General features: G+C 32.7%; 2 protein-coding genes across 2 annotated transcripts; both read right to left on the bottom strand.

Annotated features, from left to right (window-relative positions):
* Positions 1 to 7,267: 7,267 nt before the first annotated feature.
* On the bottom strand, positions 7,268 to 8,128 carry LOC117782573 (putative uncharacterized protein DDB_G0287113). The gene is made up of 2 exons (XM_034619597.1): positions 7,496 to 8,128; positions 7,268 to 7,433 (listed from the first exon to the last, which is right to left on the bottom strand). The coding sequence occupies exon 1, from the start codon at positions 7,777 to 7,779 to the stop codon at positions 7,504 to 7,506; it is 276 nt and encodes a 91-aa protein (XP_034475488.1). The 5' UTR covers positions 7,780 to 8,128; the 3' UTR covers positions 7,268 to 7,433; positions 7,496 to 7,503.
* Positions 8,129 to 14,688: 6,560 nt separating this feature from the next.
* LOC117782620 lies at positions 14,689 to 15,174 on the bottom strand. The gene is made up of 3 exons (XM_034619640.1): positions 15,055 to 15,174; positions 14,867 to 14,987; positions 14,689 to 14,804 (listed from the first exon to the last, which is right to left on the bottom strand). The coding sequence occupies exons 1-3, from the start codon at positions 15,172 to 15,174 to the stop codon at positions 14,689 to 14,691; spliced, it is 357 nt and encodes a 118-aa protein (XP_034475531.1).
* Between the last annotated feature and the right edge of the window lie 3,194 nt (positions 15,175 to 18,368).

The raw sequence follows: 18,368 nt of genomic DNA on the forward strand, positions 1-18,368 counted from the left end.
GTAGCCAGATAGACAGATGAAGTCGGCGCATATTGATTACTTCATGTATGCATCCTCAATAAGTGTGCATATGTATGGGGTACTGAGAGAATTGACAACATCGCTTTGTTTATAAGTTGCTTCCTTTAAAATTTGTATGTAAGCTCTAATACCTGTATAAATAGTTTTTAATGAAGAAATTTTAAGCACAAATAATATTTAAAAAATTATAAAAACAATACATCGCATTTTTTTTTTATTATCTACATTTATAAATTTATTAGATTTACATTTTGTTTTCTTATAAAATATTAAAGACAATAATTTTTAAAGCTAAAGGGTATTTCATAGCATGCATGTTTTAGGTATCGCTTTGCTAAAATAGCAAGATAGCAACGGTTCGCCAGCAACGAAAAGCGAAACTTGGTTCATGAGTCGGAACCAGTTATGAATTTCATCATTTTTAAATGTTTTTCGACATTAAATCAATAAAGTAATGATGCAGAATTGTAGATAATTGTTTTATTTATAGTTTTAAGCAATATTTTGGCAATTTTAGCCTTGATTGGGGTAAAAACAAGTAAAGATAATAAGTGAAAAAGCACATTTTCATCATTTCTAAATATCTAAGCTCAGGGACGGCCCCTGAAAACCGCTAATGCACGATTAAAGCCCACAATTTACCTTTCTAATGGACCATATTAGAAAAAAAGTTATCAGGACGTTTTGAGATATTTTGGAAAAAGAACGCAGCTACCTCAGTGAAAGGCTCATAAAACAACGCCAAAATCATGCCTTGTTCTCAAACCTCAAAATCTTTTCAGGAGGACGGCCAAAAGCGGCACATAGCAAATTAAAGCTACAAGTTTGGAGAGAAGCTATTTCAATTTAATTTAAAGAGTTATCGACAGTTTTTGAGAAAATTAATTAATTGTAAATTAACCCCAAAAAGTTCATGAGCAAGTCCTATCGAACTAGTAGCTCCAACGTGAACTAAACTACTACGCAACAGAAAGTTGACTGATATGGCTCGATATATATGCGTATGTCTAACTTTTTGAACGCGCACCCAGATGCACGGTATGTGGGAGTATAGGGCTTAATTTTACTGCCATTTTGCTGCAATTTCATCAATTTATCAGACAGTTTTGAGAAATTTGCATTTTAGTAAATTTGCCATTTTAGCTGAAATCAAATACATAAAACAACGGCAGCATTGTGTATGTACATATGTAAATAAGTTGCTTTAGATTGATGCAAATTGTCGTGATCATATCAATTTTATGAATGAAAATTAAATATTTACAAAATTTTTACATCCATGTCAATTTTAATAGAATATGTTTATGTTAAGGCATTTCTAAGTAATTAGCATAATGTATTTTGGCGCATTGTCGCCATATTTAATGGCTGCTAACCTGATTCAAAATATGCGTCGATATTAAACTAGGTGGCAGTCTTGTACATAACGGAACTCTTTAAAGCTGCATTCAGAGAAGTCTGTTTATGTGTGAAAAACATAAAGAGAAATTGTTGATTTGTATCTAAAAGAAATAAAAAAATGTTGAGAATGGCAAAAAGGTCTTTTAATTATGTTATAGGCAGTGCTTGTATGTTTTGTATAAGTGTGTGTGGTTATACATCCTGAAAAGGGGATATTGGTTTTGTGCAAGTGTTCATCTGTCCGTCTGTAGGAGTGTGTGTTGAGATTTTCATTCAAGTTCTTGGTATACCCAGCCAGTACAAGTTTGTTTAAATATATTAATAGCTACATTAACTGATACACACACATAAAAGATAAAATTATATCTTATATTTAAAATATAAAAACTATTTTAGAATTTTTTTACAAAAAATACACACACTTATGTACGATGCATATTAAAATATTCGTTGTTTTCGTATTTATGTACTCTTTAAATAAAAAAATAAACTTTTCCAGAAACCTATTCAGAAATGCTATTGAGGATGCGATCGACCTACATATATTCCAGTTGAAAATCTAAGACAGCCTGATTTTGAATATAGATTCTTATTGTTAACAATAAGCTATATAGAGCAAAAATTGGGTCGGTGTTCAACTGAGATAATGTCTGAGAAAATTATAAACAAAGTAAGTGCGAGTAAGTGTTCTTATTATATAGGCCCATTTATGTATAAAATGATTTTTTTTCAGATCGGGAGAAACGCTTAGGATATTCAGTAAAAAAATAAGAGTATATTTAACATTTTGAATTTTAGATATTAATAGTATTAGTGATATGTCAAACATAGACATTAATATTATTCTAGTTCAAAATTGATCATTAATAGTATATTATTAGTTATATGTCAAACATAAGCACAATAATATTTCTATATTTAGTATTGCAGAATTGATAATAGTTTCGTCCAATACATATGGATGCAAGCTGCTGAAGGTGCAATTCTTAATGCTTTAGAAAAAATGCTACAAATCTAGCGAAAGCTTAAACAGATCAGTTCATTTAATAGCTAATTTGAAATGCCGCTAACATTTCAGATTGCAAAAATTTGAAACACTGAAATGGTAAATTTCTATTTAAAGTCGCTTTAAAATGAATTATGTCGGATTTTTCCAAAAAAAGTAAGTATAGAACATACATTCTTCGAAGCTTACAATTTTTTAATAATGCGTGTGTGTTTTATATTTTAAAATGTAAGATTAATCAAAAGGTCGTTTGTTGCATATGGATCTTTCTGTAAACATCCATCATGCAAACCACATTTTGTTTCTCAGGGGTCTTATGATGGGCTTGTTAATGTATACAATAAAGTAGTCCCACAATTTCAGACAATTAATAAAAAATCAACGTGAAACCAGATCTATTAACAGATTTATTGAAAAGGCTGCTATTAGAAACAGAACTCTGTTTGAATATAGATCCCAAAAATTAAACAGTCTCAATATGTCTCGAGCTAGAGTTTGTAATGACCAGATTACCAATGAGAAATAACCCTTTTACAGAAATTTAATTTTTTTTTTAATTTTGCATTTTAGTAAATTTGCCATTTTAGCTGAAATCAAATACATAAAACAACGTGGCAGCATTGTGTATGTACATATGTAAATAAAGGCTGCCTGATTGATGCAAATTGTCGTGATCACTTCAATTTTTATGAATGAAAATTACCAAATATTTACAAAATTTTTACATCCATGTCAATTTTAATAGAATATGTTTATGTTAAGCAGGCATTTTCTAAGTAATTAGCATAATGTATTTTAGCGCATTGTCGCCATATGTTAATGTGGGCTGCCAACCTGATTCGCAAATATGCGTCGATATTAAACTAGGTGGCAGTCTTGTACATAACGGAACTTTAAAGCTGCATTCCGAGAAGTCTGTTTATGTGTGAAAAACATAAAGAGAAATTGTTGTGCGCGATTTGTATCTAAAAAGTAGCTTAAAATGTTTCGAGAATTGGCAAAAAGGTATGTCTTTTAATTATATGTTATAGGCAGTGCTTGTATGTTTGTATAAGTGTGTGTGGTTATACATCCTGAAAAGGGGATATTGGTTTTGTGCAAGTGTTCGTCTGTCCGTCTGTATGAGTGTAAAAGATGTTGAGATTTTGCATTCAAGTTCTTGTATACCCAGCTCAGTACAAGTTTGTTTAAATATATTAATAGCTACATTAATCCGATATACACATGTAAAGATAAAATTATATCTTATATTTTAAAATTGTGAAAACTATTTTAGAATTTTTTTACAAAATAACACACACACTTATGTACGATGCATATTAAAATATTCGTTGTTTTTCGTATTGCGTACTCTTTTAAATAAAAAATAAACTTTTTCCAGAAACCTATTCAGAAATGCTATTGAGGATGCGATCGACCTGAACATAATATCTCCAGTTGAAAATCTAAGACAGCCTGATTTTGAATATAGATTTCTTATTGTTAACAATAAGCTTATATAGCAAAATTGGGCCGGTGTTCAACTGACAGATAATGTTCACCAGAGAAAAATTATAAACAAAAGTTTTAAGCGAGTAAGTGTTCTTATTATATAGGCCCAATATGTATTATAAAATGATTTTTTTTTTCAGATTCGGGAGAAACGCTTAAAGGATATTCAGGAAAATAAGAGTAAGTTTAACATTTTGAACTTAGATATTAATAGTATTAGTGATATGTCAAACATAGACACTAATATTATTTCTAGTTCAAAATTGATCATTAATAGTAATATTATTAGTTATATGTCAAACATAGACACTAATAATATTTCTATATTTAGTTGCACTGATAATAGTTCGTCCAATAATATTATGGACGCAAGCTATGTTGAAGGTGCACTTAAATGCTTTAGGAAAAAATGCTACAAATCTAACGAAAGCTTAAACAGATCAGTTCATTTAATAGCTAATTTGAAAAGTCGCCAAGCAACATTTTTAGATTGCATAAATTTTGACACTGAAATGAGTATTTCTCTATTTAAAGTCGCTTTAAATGAATTATGTCGTATTTTTCCAAAAAAGCAAGTATAGAACACATTCTTCGAGAAGCTTACACTTCTTTTAATAATGCGTGTGTTTTATATTTTAAAAATGTAAGATTAAACAAAAGGTCGTTTGTTGCATATGGATACTGTAAACATCCATCATGCAACCACATTTTGTTTCGTGGGTCTTATGATGGGCTTGTTAATGTATACACAAGTAGTCCACAAATTTCCCAGACAATTGGATATAAAAAATCAACGCAGTCCAGATCTATTAACAGATTTATTGAAAAGGCTGCTATTAGAAACAGAACTGCGTTTGAATATAGATCCCAAAAATTAAACAGTCTCAATATGTCTCGAGCTAGAGTTTGTAATGACCAGATTACCAATGAGAAATAACCCTTTTACAGAAATTTAATTTTGGAGGAAAATCGAAAATTTGATTTCGAGAAGGATCCGTTTAAGGATGCCTACGATATGATTTCCAATGGGTTTTCTCATTTTATTCAGTTTCTTTCCACGAAACTAGAAGTTTTCTTATGGGACAAAGAACATATAAATATGCTTTTGACCCATATAAAACCGCACACTCTACATATTGATGCTACTGGAAATATAGTGAAACCGATAAGCTTCGTTAAAAAACGTATATTTTTATATTCATTGGTTGCTCATAAATCAGACAGCAAAATTGTTTTCCCTGTCGCACATGCATAGGCACATAGGCAGATTTTTATATGATCTGCGGGAGTTTTGCAAAAAAAATAAGCTGAAATGGACTCTTTGCAGAAGAATAACCACCGATGTTAGTTTTGCAATAATTGGGGCCATTTTAAAAGAGTATAATAACATAAATCTAGCGACATATAACGAAATTTGTTATAATTTCGTTTATTATTAGTGGCACTATGCCCAAAGTCTGTGTTCAATTTTGTACAAGCCATTACTGCAAAATTATGTGTCGCAACATAGACGAAGTTGTTGGCTTGAACAATATTAAACTCAGAACGTTTTTAAGAAACGCTTTGGGTTGAGCTTACTCAATAATCAATGCTGGAGATTTAGAAGAATGGTTCAAATATATTGCAATCATTCTTCTTTCCCCAAATATTGATAAAAATGTGGATGATGCTATTCATTATTTTTCAAATTATTCTGGCACTTAACTTAATGAATAATATAATTTTGGCAGGAACTAACAGTGTTATTAAAGATCAAATATTGCAGTGTATTGCTGAAAAAATTCCATTTAGAGTTAAATTTCAAAAAATACGTACAGTAGTACAGGAACTCGTATCACAAAATAAGAGCAACTTCTGTACATTAAATACTTATATGTGTCCAAAATTTGGACTTAATTCTAAATAAGTATATTGTGTATGCGCCATTTTGGACCAATATTATTGGACATTTTATTGATAAATCTAAAAAGGCCCAGTAATGCTCCAGTAGAATCGTTTTTCAGAACACTTAAACATAGTGTTATTAAAACGAATAACAAAAATGGCTTAAAGCTTGGACAATTTATTCGCCAGTTAATTAGCAGACAAGTTGAACTTGCTAAGCCAAAAAGCTCTGCAACCATTTAATGAAATGGTTGTGAGGCCACGAGAAAAACTTTTTATATCAAAATCTAAAAAAGGTTTTGATGAATTGTCGTGCAAGCGAAAGCTTTCCAAGCATAAGGAAAGTTGGAAAGAATCGCTAAATAAAAGATTATAAGTAGGTATGTTCAAAAGTGATTTTTCTAGCTTATTCAAAATCAAAGAAAATCATGAGGCATCAATATGCCATGACCATTCCTACACTTCAATAGAGGGCAAGAATGCTTTTAAAATGGATTTCAAATGTAAGAAATATTTGTCCACTTTAAAAAAGCATAGCAATTTAAGTAATATTTCAGAACTTTACATTTTAATTTGTGAAACTTTGTTTTCATGTTTACATGCTGGCATCAATTCACCTGCCTTTATGTTTCACATAACTATAAAAGATTTATTTTCGTTAAACGGCTGCCAGTGGCTAACAAATTTTATTGTCGATGTTTGCCTAACAGCCATTTTTAAAATGGGGATAAAGTCTTTATAAACTTGCCTTGTCAACTCAATAAAAACTGCTTCAATAATGAGGAGGTTATTAAAAGTGGTTTAAATAATAGCACCAATTTAATAATGCCTCATTGTTTCCAAAGTCATTTTTATATACTATTTATTAATCAAACGAAAAACGAGATAGTCTTTTTAGACCCATTTGGGAAACCACATTGGGTTAGTGTGTTTGAAAATTACTATCTCAGAATGTTAAAACGCTTGAAGCCAGAAGAAAATTATTCAGTGGCTTCAATACAACATCACAAGCAATTGGATGATTACAATTGCGGAATTTTAATTTTACAGTTTGCAGAATCGTATGTGTCGAACGTTTCACTTACAAATTTAAAGTCTAATGACTTATACAGAAGCGAAATGTTTGATAAAATTCTCAAATTTGGAAATGATTTATGTCTTCACTGCGCGTTTAAGACAACATCATTCTCAGAGTCCAGATGCTCTAATTGTATTCGTTTTATATGTGAGCTTTGTACCAAAAAATTTTATAAAACAAATTCAAAAAATATTATTTGCAAGATATGTGAGCTTAGTTCATATGTTTTCAAATAATATACATATTTATACATTTTGAACATAACATAATAATAAATGTATTTAAGTAAATACACAAAAGTTTGTGTTGTGGATTAGGCCTACTGGGGATACCACACTAAAAAAAACGCGCTGTTAACTCTACCTCAATGGTGGTGCGGAAAGGAGTTAAGTTATAAAGTTTATTCTTTTTTTTAATATTGTAATTTACATATATATTATATGACAGCAGCAAAGCCGGCAAAGCAGAAGGAAGCGGAAAAGGAAGCAGACGTGCCGCCCAAGATTAAGTCCAAGTTGGAGAATGGAGGTTGCGAGGCTTGTGTGTTGTCATCTGGAAGCAGTAAAAGTAATTAGTATTTTAATAACAATTTCTTTGTGGATTGCTTAACTTACCTTGTTGTTTATTGTGGTTGTACCGGGTACGACCACACCGGGTGCAACACCACCGGCTGCTGCAGGCCTTGCTCCCGTAGCACCGGCTGCTGCAGACCTTGCTCCCGTAGCACCTGCTGCTGCAGGCCTTGCTGCCGTAGCGCCTGCTGCTGCAGACCTTGCTGCCGCAGCACCGCCTGCTGCAGGCCTTGTTGCCGTAGCACCGGCTGCTCTATTTGAGCCTGCAGCTCCTCAATCAGGCGAAAGGCGTTGTCAAGTTGTTGTTGCTGCTGCTGCACCACCATCTCCAGCTTAATTTGTTGTTTTTTGATTTGATTTTTTGATTTTTTTGCTCCACTTTAATCTGCGATATTGAGTTTTTAAGGCTATGGAAAGCCTGTGGCGTATTGGATTCCAGAGTGTTTATTTCGCGGTTGATATTATTCTGCATTGCCCTAAAGCAGGCCATCCACAGTCGAATTTGTTTGACGAACTGTTCGTCGAACAAGAATTACATTTGCCCACTAACTATATTAAACATTGCTTGCAAACATCATTTGTAGAAAGTTTTCACAGAGTAAACATGTCATCTGATAACGATACAATAATTGCCTTGATGGCGATACATATTTATTCAAAGAAAAAAAAGAAAAGGGAGCAGAAAATGTAGCTCATGGAAGTACCAGATGTTTGGCTTATAATTATTGTCGCGTTGCCGCCAGATGTTAATATGGGCTGCCAGCCTGATTACTTTCGCAAATATGCGTCGGTATAAAACTAGGTGGCAGTCTTGTACATAACGGAACTTTAATGATGCATTTCCGAGAAGTCTGTGAGTGTGTGAAAAAAAAAGAGAAATAGTAGTGTGCGATTCGTATCTAGAAAATAGCTTAAAATGTTTCGAGAATTGAAAAAAAGGTATTGCATGCAATTATATGTTACAGGCTGTGCTTGTATGATTGTGTAAGTATGTGTGGTTATACATCCTGAAAAGGGGATATTGGTTTTGTGCAAATGTTCGTCTGTCCGTCTGTATGAGTCTAAAAGATGTTGAGATTTTGCATTCAAGTTCTTGTATACCCAGCTCAGTACAAGTAAGTTTAAAAATATTAATATCTACATTAATCCGAAATACACATGTAAAAGATTTTTTTTTCGTTTTGCGAATTGAATCAGTTCAAAACCAATTTTTGCTTTTCGCCTTACGTGGTTTTAGATGGGATCCCAACTTTCGTTTACCACCGTACTCCCATAGGCTTCGTCTTCTCAATCTTCCGTCTTTAATTAATCGAAGGAAAACTCTTAGTGTTGTTTTTCTTCACAAATTGATTATTGGCGAGATTGATTCTAGATCCCTTCTGGCCCGCCTCACCTTTTCGGCCCCCCGCAGGTTTACTGATTACGCTTCACAAGGTTCGTTTCGTGTTTTATGCACTAACTTTAATAGCCTCTTTCACGTTTTCTCCTCAGAACTCTCTCTGCCTCTCCCTTCCCTAAAATCCGCACTTTTCAATACCTATCGTTAAATCCCTGGCCTTACTAATACTAATAACTTGTTATGTTACTTAAAACTAGTCAAACATTCATTCTATTAATATTAACAATACTAATCTTTATTGATCTGATTAGGTTTTTCTGGGTTTTTCCCAATCGTTGCAACAAATGTTGGATCATTTATAATTTTTGCTTATCCCAGATCTAACTTTAATTTTTTTTCTTTACAGTTCATAACTTATATTTAATTTTATTTGTATTTGTAATCCTTAACTTAATTTTTATACTTGTTAATTTTTTCTTTGTCGACTGCTTTTAGTCGTGCATAAATAAATAAATAAAATAAAATGAGCAAGTTTATATGAACAATTCCTTGAATTGGAAAATCCTTTTCACAGGTATTTATTTAAGCTAGATGTCTAAAAATATATTTATTTTTGTAATAGTGGTCCCATAAAGAATTTTGATTTTTACCAAAATACTGACTATATGCATCTTTTTCTTTTTTACCAACCAAATTGGAAAATGATTAAGTCATTTCATGCTCTTTCCTTCAAGGAAGCAAGTCCTGCTATTTTTGTAAGGAACTCAGCTTGTTTAAGCTGCTCTCCGATCGTAAAACTTGAGTAGGACCGATAGGACCGATCGGTCAAAAATAAGCACCTAAAGTTTCACCATTGACTGATTAACAACCCGAAAGAAATTCGAATGGGCTGAATCGGCAGAGCAAGCTTTTCAATCGCTTAAAGTTAAAATGTGTACAGCCCCTGTATTGTATACTCCTAATTTTGAGGCTCTTATATAGGTTCTTCTATATTGCAAGCAGATCAAGTTTGTTTCAGAATTTGGCCATGGAAAATTTCATTTCCTAATTATAAGAATAATTTAAAAGCTAGTGACACCAAACTTGGTATGTAGATTCCTCTATATTGCAGGCAGATCAAGTTTCATTTTTTTCTAGAACCAACTTTGGACAGAAAATATAAAACCAAGTATAATGCTTACTCTTTTATTTTGGTTACGATATCTCATTAAACAAAAAAGTTTTTTATATTAAAACTAGTTTTTCGACCGATTGTTCCTATGGGCGCTATATGATAAAGTGGTCCGATTAAAAAGAGAAACAAACTTGATCTACCTGCAATATTGAGGAATCTACATACCAAATTTGTTGTCACTAGCTTTTAAATTGTTCTTATAATTTGGATATGAAATTTTATTTTTTCGATTTGTGTGGCCGAACAGAAAGCTGACTGATATAGCTCGGATATATATGCGTATGTCTAACTTTTTTGAACGCGCGGCCCCAGATGCACGATATGTGGGAGTATAGGGCTTAATTTTACTAACATTTTGCTGCAACTTTCATCAATTTCTATCAGACAGTTTTTGAGAAATTTGCATTTTAGTAAATTTGCCATTTTAGCTGAAATCAAATACATAAAACAACGTGGCAGCATTGTGTATGTACATATGTAAATAAAGGCTGCCTGATTGATGCAAATTGTCGTGGTCATTTCAATTTTTATGAATGAAAATAACCAAATATTTACAAAATTTTTACATCCATGTCAATTTTAATAGAATATGTTTATGTTAAGCAGGCATTTTCTAAGTAATTAGCATAATGTATTTTGGCGCATTGTCGCCATATGTTAATGTGGGCTGCCAACCTGATTCGCAAATATGCGTCGATATTAAACTAGGTGGCAGTCTTGTACATAACGGAACTTTAAAGCTGCATTCCGAGAAGTCTGTTTATGTGTGAAAAACATAAAGAGAAATTGTTGTGCGCGATTTGTATCTAAAAAGTAGCTTAAAATGTTTCGAGAATTGGCAAAAAGGTATGTCTTTTAATTATATGTTATAGGCAGTGCTTGTATGTTTGTATAAGTGTGTGTGGTTATACATCCTGAAAAGGGGATATTGGTTTTGTGCAAGTGTTCGTCTGTCCGTCTGTATGAGTGTAAAAGATGTTGAGATTTTACATTCAAGTTCTTGTATACCCAGCTCAGTACAAGTTTGTTTAAATATATTAATAGCTACATTAATCCGATACACACATGTAAAAGATAAAATTATATCTTATATTTTAAAATTGTGAAAACTATTTTAGAATTTTTTTACAAAAAAATACACACACTTATGTACGATGCATATTAAAATATTCGTTGTTTTTCGTATTGCGTACTCTTTTAAATAAAAAATAAACTTTTTCCAGAAACCTATTCAGAAATGCTATTGAGGATGCGATCGACCTGAACATAATATCTCCAGTTGAAAATCTAAGACAGCCTGATTTTGAATATAGATTTCTTATTGTTAACAATAAGCTTATAGAGCAAAATTGGGCCGGTGTTTAACTGACAGATAATGTTCACCAGAGAAAAATTATAAACAAAAGTTTTAAGCGAGTAAGTGTTCTTATTATATAGGCCCAATATGTATTATAAAATGATTTTTTTTTTCAGATTCGGGAGAAACGCTTAAAGGATATTCAGGAAAATAAGAGTAAGTTTAACTCTTTGAACTTAGATATTAATAGTATTAGTGATATGTCAAACATAGACACTAATAATATTTCTAGTTCAAAATTGATCATTAATAGTAATATTATTAGTTATATGTCAAACATAGACACTAGTAATATTTCTATATTTAGTTGCACTGATAATAGTTCGTCCAATAATATTATAAACGCAAGCTATGTTGAAGGTGCATTAAAATGCTTTAGGAAAAAATGCTACAAATCTAACGAAAGCTTATACAGATCAGTTCATTTAATAGCTAATTTGAAAAGTCGCCAAGCAACATTTTTAGATTGCATAAATTTTGACACTGAAATGAGTATTTCTCTATTTAAAGTCGCTTTAAATGAATTATGTCGTATTTTTCCAAAAAAGCAAGTATAGAACACATTCTTCGAGAAGCTTACACTTCTTTTAATAATGCGTGTGTTTTATATTTTAAAAATGTAAGATTAAACAAAAGGTCGTTTGTTGCATATGGATACTGTAAACATCCATCATGCAACCACATTTTGTTTCGTGGGTCTTATGATGGGCTTGTTAATTTATGTAGTCCACAAATTTCCCACACAATTGGATATAAAAAATCAACGCAGTCCAGATCTATTAACAGATTTATTGAAAAGACTGCTATTAGAAACAGAACTGCGTTTGAATATAGATCCCAAAAATTAAACAGTCTCAATATGTCTCGAGCTAGAGTTGGTAATGACCAGATTACCAATGAGAAATTACCCTTTTACAGAAATTTAATTTTGGAGGAAAATCGAAAATTTGATTTCGAGAAGGATCCGTTTAAGGATGCCTACGATATGATTTCCAATGGGTTTTCTCATTTTATTCAGTTTCTTTCCACGAAACTAGAAGTTTTCTTATGGGACAAAGAACATATAAATATGCTTTTGACCCATATAAAACCGCACACTCTACATATTGATGCTACTGGAAATATAGTGAAACCGATAAGCTTCGTTAAAAAACGTATATTTTTATATTCATTGGTTGCTCATATATCAGACAGTAAAATTGTTTTCCCTGTCGCACATGCATAGGCACATAGGCAGATTTTTATATGATCTGCGGGAGTTTTGCAAAAAAAATAAGCTGAAATGGACTCTTTGCAGAAGAATAACCACCGATGTTAGTTTTGCAATAATTGGGGCCATTTTAAAAGAGTATAATAACATAGATCTAGCGACATATAACGAAATTTGTTATAATTTCGTTTATTATTAGTGGCACTATGCCCAAAGTCTGTGTTCAATTTTGTACAAGCCATTACTGCAAAATTATGTGTCGTAACATAGACGAAGTTGTTGGCTTGAACAATATTAAACTCAGAACGTTTTTAAGAAACGCTTTGGGTTGTGCTTACTCAATAAACAATGCTGGAGATTTAGAAGAATGGTTCAAATATATTGCAATCATTCTTCTTTTCCAAATATTGATAAAAATGTGGATGATGCTATTCATTATTTTTCAAATTATTCTGAGCAGCCATCCACACTTAACTCAATGGATAATATAATTTTGGGAGAAACTAACAATGTTATTAAAGATCAAACATTGCAGTCTATTGCTGAAAAAAGTCCATTTAGAGTTAAATTTCAAAAATACGTACAGAAGTACAGGAACTCGTATCACAAAATAAGAGCATCTTCTGTACATTAAATACCTATTTGTGTCCAAAAATGTTGGACTTAATTATAAATAAGTATATTGTGTATGCGCCATTTCGACCAATATTATTGGACATTTTATTGATAAATCTACTAAAAGGCCCAGTAATGCTCCAGTAGAATCGTTTTTCAGAACACTTAAACACAGTGTTATTAAAACGAATGACAAAAATGGCTTAAAGCTTTGACGATTTATTCGCCAGTTAAATGACTTATCAAATTGCATTAGCAGACAAGTTGAACTTGCTAAGCCAGAAGTTCTGCAACCATTTAATGAAATGGTTGTGAGGCCACGAGAAAAACATTTTATATCAAAATCTAAAAAAGGTTTTGATGAAATGTCGTGCAAGCGAAAGCTTTCCAAGCATAAGGAAAGTTGGAAAAAATCGCTAAATAAAAGATTAAAAGTAGGTATGCTCAAAAGTGATTTTTGTAGTTTATTAAAAATCCAAGAAAATCATGAGGCATCAATATGCCATGACCATTCCTACACTTCAATAGAGGGCAAGAATGCTTTTAAAATGGATTTCAAATGTAAGAAATATTTGTCCACTTTAAAAAAGCATAGCAATTTAAGTAATATTTCAGAACTTTACATTTTAATTGTGAAACTTTGTTTTCATGTGTACATGCTGGCATCAATTCACCTGCCTTTATGTTTCACATAACTATAAAGATTTATTTCGTTAAACGGCTGCCAGTGGCTAAAAAATTTTATTGTCGATGTTTGCCTAACAGCCATTTTATACGAAAACTCAATAAAAATTGCTTGAATAATGAGGAGGTTATTAAAAGTGGTTTAAATAATAATACCAATTTAATAATACCTCATTGTTTCGAGAATCATTTTATATACTATTTATTAATCAAACGAAAACGAGATAGTCTTTTAGACCCATTTGGGAAACCACATTGGGTTAGTGTGTTTGAAAATTACTATCTCAGAATGTTAATACGCTGAAGCCAGAAGAAAATTATTCAGTGGCTTCAATACAACATGACAAGCAATTGGATGATTACAATTGCGGAATTTTAATTTTACAGTTTGCAGAATCGTATGTGTCGAACGTTTCACTTACAAATTTAAAGTCTAATGACCTATACAGAAGCGAAATGTTTGATAAAATTCTCAAATTTGGAGATTCTTTAAATGATTTATGTCTTCACTGCGCGTTTAAGACATCATTCTCAGAGTCCAGATGCTCTTATTGTGATCGTTTTATATGTGAGCTTTGTACCAAAAAATATTATAAAACAAATTCAGAAAATATTATTTGCAAGATATGTGAGCTTAGTTCATATGTTTTCAAATAATATACATATTTATACATTTTGAACATAACATAATAATAAATGTATTTAAGTAAATCCACAAAAGTTTGTGTTGTGGATTAGGCCTACTGGGGATACCACACTAAAAAAAACGCGCTGTTAACTCTACCTCAATGGTGGTGCGGAAAGGAGTTAAGTTATAAAGTTTATTCCTCTTTTAATATTGTAATTTACATATATATTATATGACAGCAGCAAAGCCGGCAAAGCAGAAGGAAGCGGAAAAGGAAGCAGACGTGCCGCCCAACATTAAGTCCAAGTTGGAGAATGGAGGTTGCGAGGCTTGTGTGTTGTCATCTGGAAGCAGTAAAAGTAATTAGTATTTTAATAACAATTTCTTTGTGGATTGCTTAACTTACCTTGTTGTTTATTGTGGTTGTACCGGGTACGACCACACCGGGTGCAACACCACCGGCTGCTGCAGGCCTTGCTGCCGTAGCGCCTGCTGCAGCAGACCTTGCTGCCGTAGCACCGGCTGCTCTATTTGAGCCTGCAGCTCCTCAATCAGGCGAAAGGCGTTGTCAAGTTGTTGTTGCTGCTGCTGCACCACCATCTCCAGCTTAATTTGTTGCTTTTTGATTTGATTTATTAAGTTTTTAAGGCTATGGAAAGCCTGTGGCGTATTGGATTCCAGAGTGTTTATTTCGCGGTTGATATTATTCTGCATTGCCCTAAAGCAGGCCATCCACAGTCGAATTTGTTTGACGAACTGTTCGTCGAACAAGAATTACATTTGCCCACTAACTATATTAAACATTGCTTGCAAACATCATTTGTAGAAAGTTTTCACAGAGTAATCATGTCATCTGATAACGATACAATAATTGCCTTAATGGCGATACATATTTATTCAAAGAAGTACCAGATGTTTGGCTTATAAATATCGTCCACTCCAGCGCCAGATCTTTCGCTCCTCTTTATTTTTTGAAGCTCGCGTCTGTATGATGCACTCAGGGAATTCACCTTTTTTTTAACAGCCTAAACGGTAGCCTCTTCATCGACTTCTTTGTATTTATTTAATAATAAGTCCCACGATTTGTTTCGCATATTCTTGTTTTTGTATGCCTCGCTTTTTGCTTGCCACAGTGCTGGCTCATTTTGCAGACAATGAATAAATTCTAGCAAAAATTGCTTCGACATTTTTGACATGTGTTTACGCTACGAAAACTTTTGACAAATGATGTTTGTGCCAACATTGCCATCCATTATCGAATTGTTGAATCGAACACACGAGCACACACAATACAAAACAAGCAACACAAAATTTGGACACGAACACTACCACCAACGACGACTATTTCGTCGAATCGAACACGTTCGTCTGCTTTAGGGCGGCAATGCGATTATTGTTTCGCTGCATCTTTATGTTACACTTAAACCAGACTTCTCGGAAATGCAGCTTTAAAGTTCCGTTATGTACAAGGCTGCCACCTAGTTTAATATCGACGCATATTTGCGAATCAGGTTGGCAGCCCACATTAACATATGGCGGCAATGCGCCAAAATACATTATGCTAATAACTTAGAAAATGCCTGCTTAACATAAACATATTCTATTAAAATTGACATGGATGTAAAAATTTTGTAAATATTTGGTAATTTTCATTCATAAAAATTGAAATGACCACGACAATTTGCATCAATCAGGCAGCCTTTATTTACATATGTACATACACAATGCTGCCACGTTGTTTTATGTATTTGATTTCAGCTAAAATGGCAAATTTACTAAAATGCAAATTTCTCAAAAACTGTCTGATAGAAATTGATGAAAGTTGCAGCAAATGTTAGTAAAATTAAGCCCTATACTCCCACATATCGTGCATCTGGGGCCGCGCGTTCAAAAAAGTTAGACATACGCATATATATCCGAGCCATATCAGTCAACTTTCTGTTGCGTAGTAGTTTAGTTCACGTTGGAGCTACTAGTTCGATAGGACTTGCTCATGAACTTTTTGGGGTTAATTTACAATTAATTAATTTTCTCAAAAACTGTCTGATAACTTTCTTTAAATTAAATTGAAATAGCTTCTCCAAACTTGTAGCTTTAATTTGCTACGTGAAAATTTACAAAACTTTTACATCCATGTCAATTTTAATACAATATGTTTATGTTAAGCAGCCATTTTCTAAGTAAATAGCATAATCTATTTTGACGCGTTGCCGCCAGATGTTAATGTCGGTATAAAACTAGGTGGCAGTCTTGTACATAACGGAACTTTAATGATGCATTTCCGAGAAGTCTGTGAGTGTGTGAAAAAAAAGAGAAATAGTAGTGTGCGATTCGTATCTAGAAAATAGCTTAAAATGTTTCGAGAATTGGAAAAAAGGTATGGCTTGCAATTATATGTTACAGGCTGTGCTTGTATGATTGTGTATGTATGTGTGGTTATACATCCTGAAAAGGGGATATTGGTTTTGTGCAAATGTTCGTCTGTCCGTCTGCATGAGTCTAAAAGATGTTGAGATTTTGCATTCAAGTTCTTGTATACCCAGCTCAGTACAAGTAAGTTTAAAAATATTAATATCTACATTAATCCGAAATACACATGTAAAAGATTTTTTTTTCGTTTTGCGCATTCTTTTCAATTAAAAACCAGAATCGAATTGAATCAGTTCAAAAGCAATTTTTGCTTTTCGCCTTACGTGGTTTTAGCTGGGATCCCAACCTTCGTTTACCACCGTACTCCCATAGGCTTCGTCTTCTCAATCTTCCGTCTTTAATTAATCGAAGGAAAACTCTTAGTGTTGTTTTTCTTCACAAATTGATTATTGGCGAGATTGATTCTAGATCCCTTCTGGCCCGCCTCACCTTTTCGGCCCCCCGCAGGTTTACTGATTACGCTTCACAAGGTTCGTTTCGTGTTTTATGCACTAACTTTAATAGCCTCTTTCACGTTTTCTCCTCAGAACTCTCTCTGCCTCTCCCTTCCCTAAAATCCGCACTTTTCAATACCTATCGTTAAATCCCTGGCCTTACTAATACTAATAACTTGTTATGTTACTTAAAACTAATCAAACATTCATTCTATTAATATTAACAATACTAATCTTTATTGATCTGATTAGGTTTTTCTGGGTTTTTCCCAATCGTTGCAACAAATGTTGGATCATTTATAATTTTTGCTTATCCCAGATCTAACTTTAATTTTTTTTCTTTACAGTTCATAACTTATATTTAATTTTATTTGTATTTGTAATCCTTAACTTAATTTTTATACTTGGTAATTTTTTCTTTGTCGACTGCTTTTAGTCGTGCATAAATAAATAAATAAAATAAAATGAGCAAGTTTAAATGAACAATTCCTTGAATTGGAAAATCCTTTTCACAGGTATTTATTTAAGCTAGATGTCTAAAAATATATTTATTTTTGTAATAGTAGTCCCATAAAGAATTTTGATTTTTACCAAAATGCTGACTATATGCATCTTTTTCTTTTTTACCAACCAAATTGGAAAATGATTAAGTCATTTCATGCTCTTTCCTTCAAGGAAGCAAGTCCTGCTATTTTTGTAAGGAACTCAGCTTGTTTAAGCTGCTTTCCGATCGTAAAACTTGAGTAGGACCGATAGGACCGATCGGTCAAAAATAAGCACCTAAAGTTTCACCATTGACTCATTAACAACTCGAAAGAAATTCGAATGGGCTGAATCGGCAGAGCAAGCTTTTCAATCGCTTAAAGTTAAAATGTGTACAGCCCCTGTATTGTATACTCCTAATTTTGAGGCTCTTATATAGGTTCTTCTATATTGCAAGCAGATCCAGTTTGTATCAGAATTTGGCCATAGAAAATTTCATATCCTCATTATAAGAATAATTTAAAAGCTAGTGACACCAAACTTGGTATGTAGATTCGTCTA

Source organism: Drosophila innubila (assembly GCF_004354385.1).
Source record: "Drosophila innubila isolate TH190305 chromosome 2L unlocalized genomic scaffold, UK_Dinn_1.0 5_B_2L, whole genome shotgun sequence".
Lineage (NCBI taxonomy): Eukaryota > Metazoa > Arthropoda > Insecta > Diptera > Drosophilidae > Drosophila > Drosophila innubila.

Excerpts from the sequence above, each read along its gene's own strand:
- LOC117782573 (XM_034619597.1), bottom strand. The coding sequence starts at position 7,779 with ATGGTGGTGCAGCAGCAGCAACAACAACTTGACAACGCCTTTCGCCTG.
- LOC117782620 (XM_034619640.1), bottom strand. The coding sequence starts at position 15,174 with ATGCAGAATAATATCAACCGCGAAATAAACACTCTGGAATCCAATACG. Across the intron at positions 14,988-15,054 it reads AAATTAAGCTGGAGATGGTG|AGCAGCCGGTGCTACGGCAG; the intron begins GTGCAGCAGCAG and ends AGGCTCAAATAG. Across the intron at positions 14,805-14,866 it reads CAACCACAATAAACAACAAG|ATGACAACACACAAGCCTCG; the intron begins GTAAGTTAAGCA and ends TACTGCTTCCAG.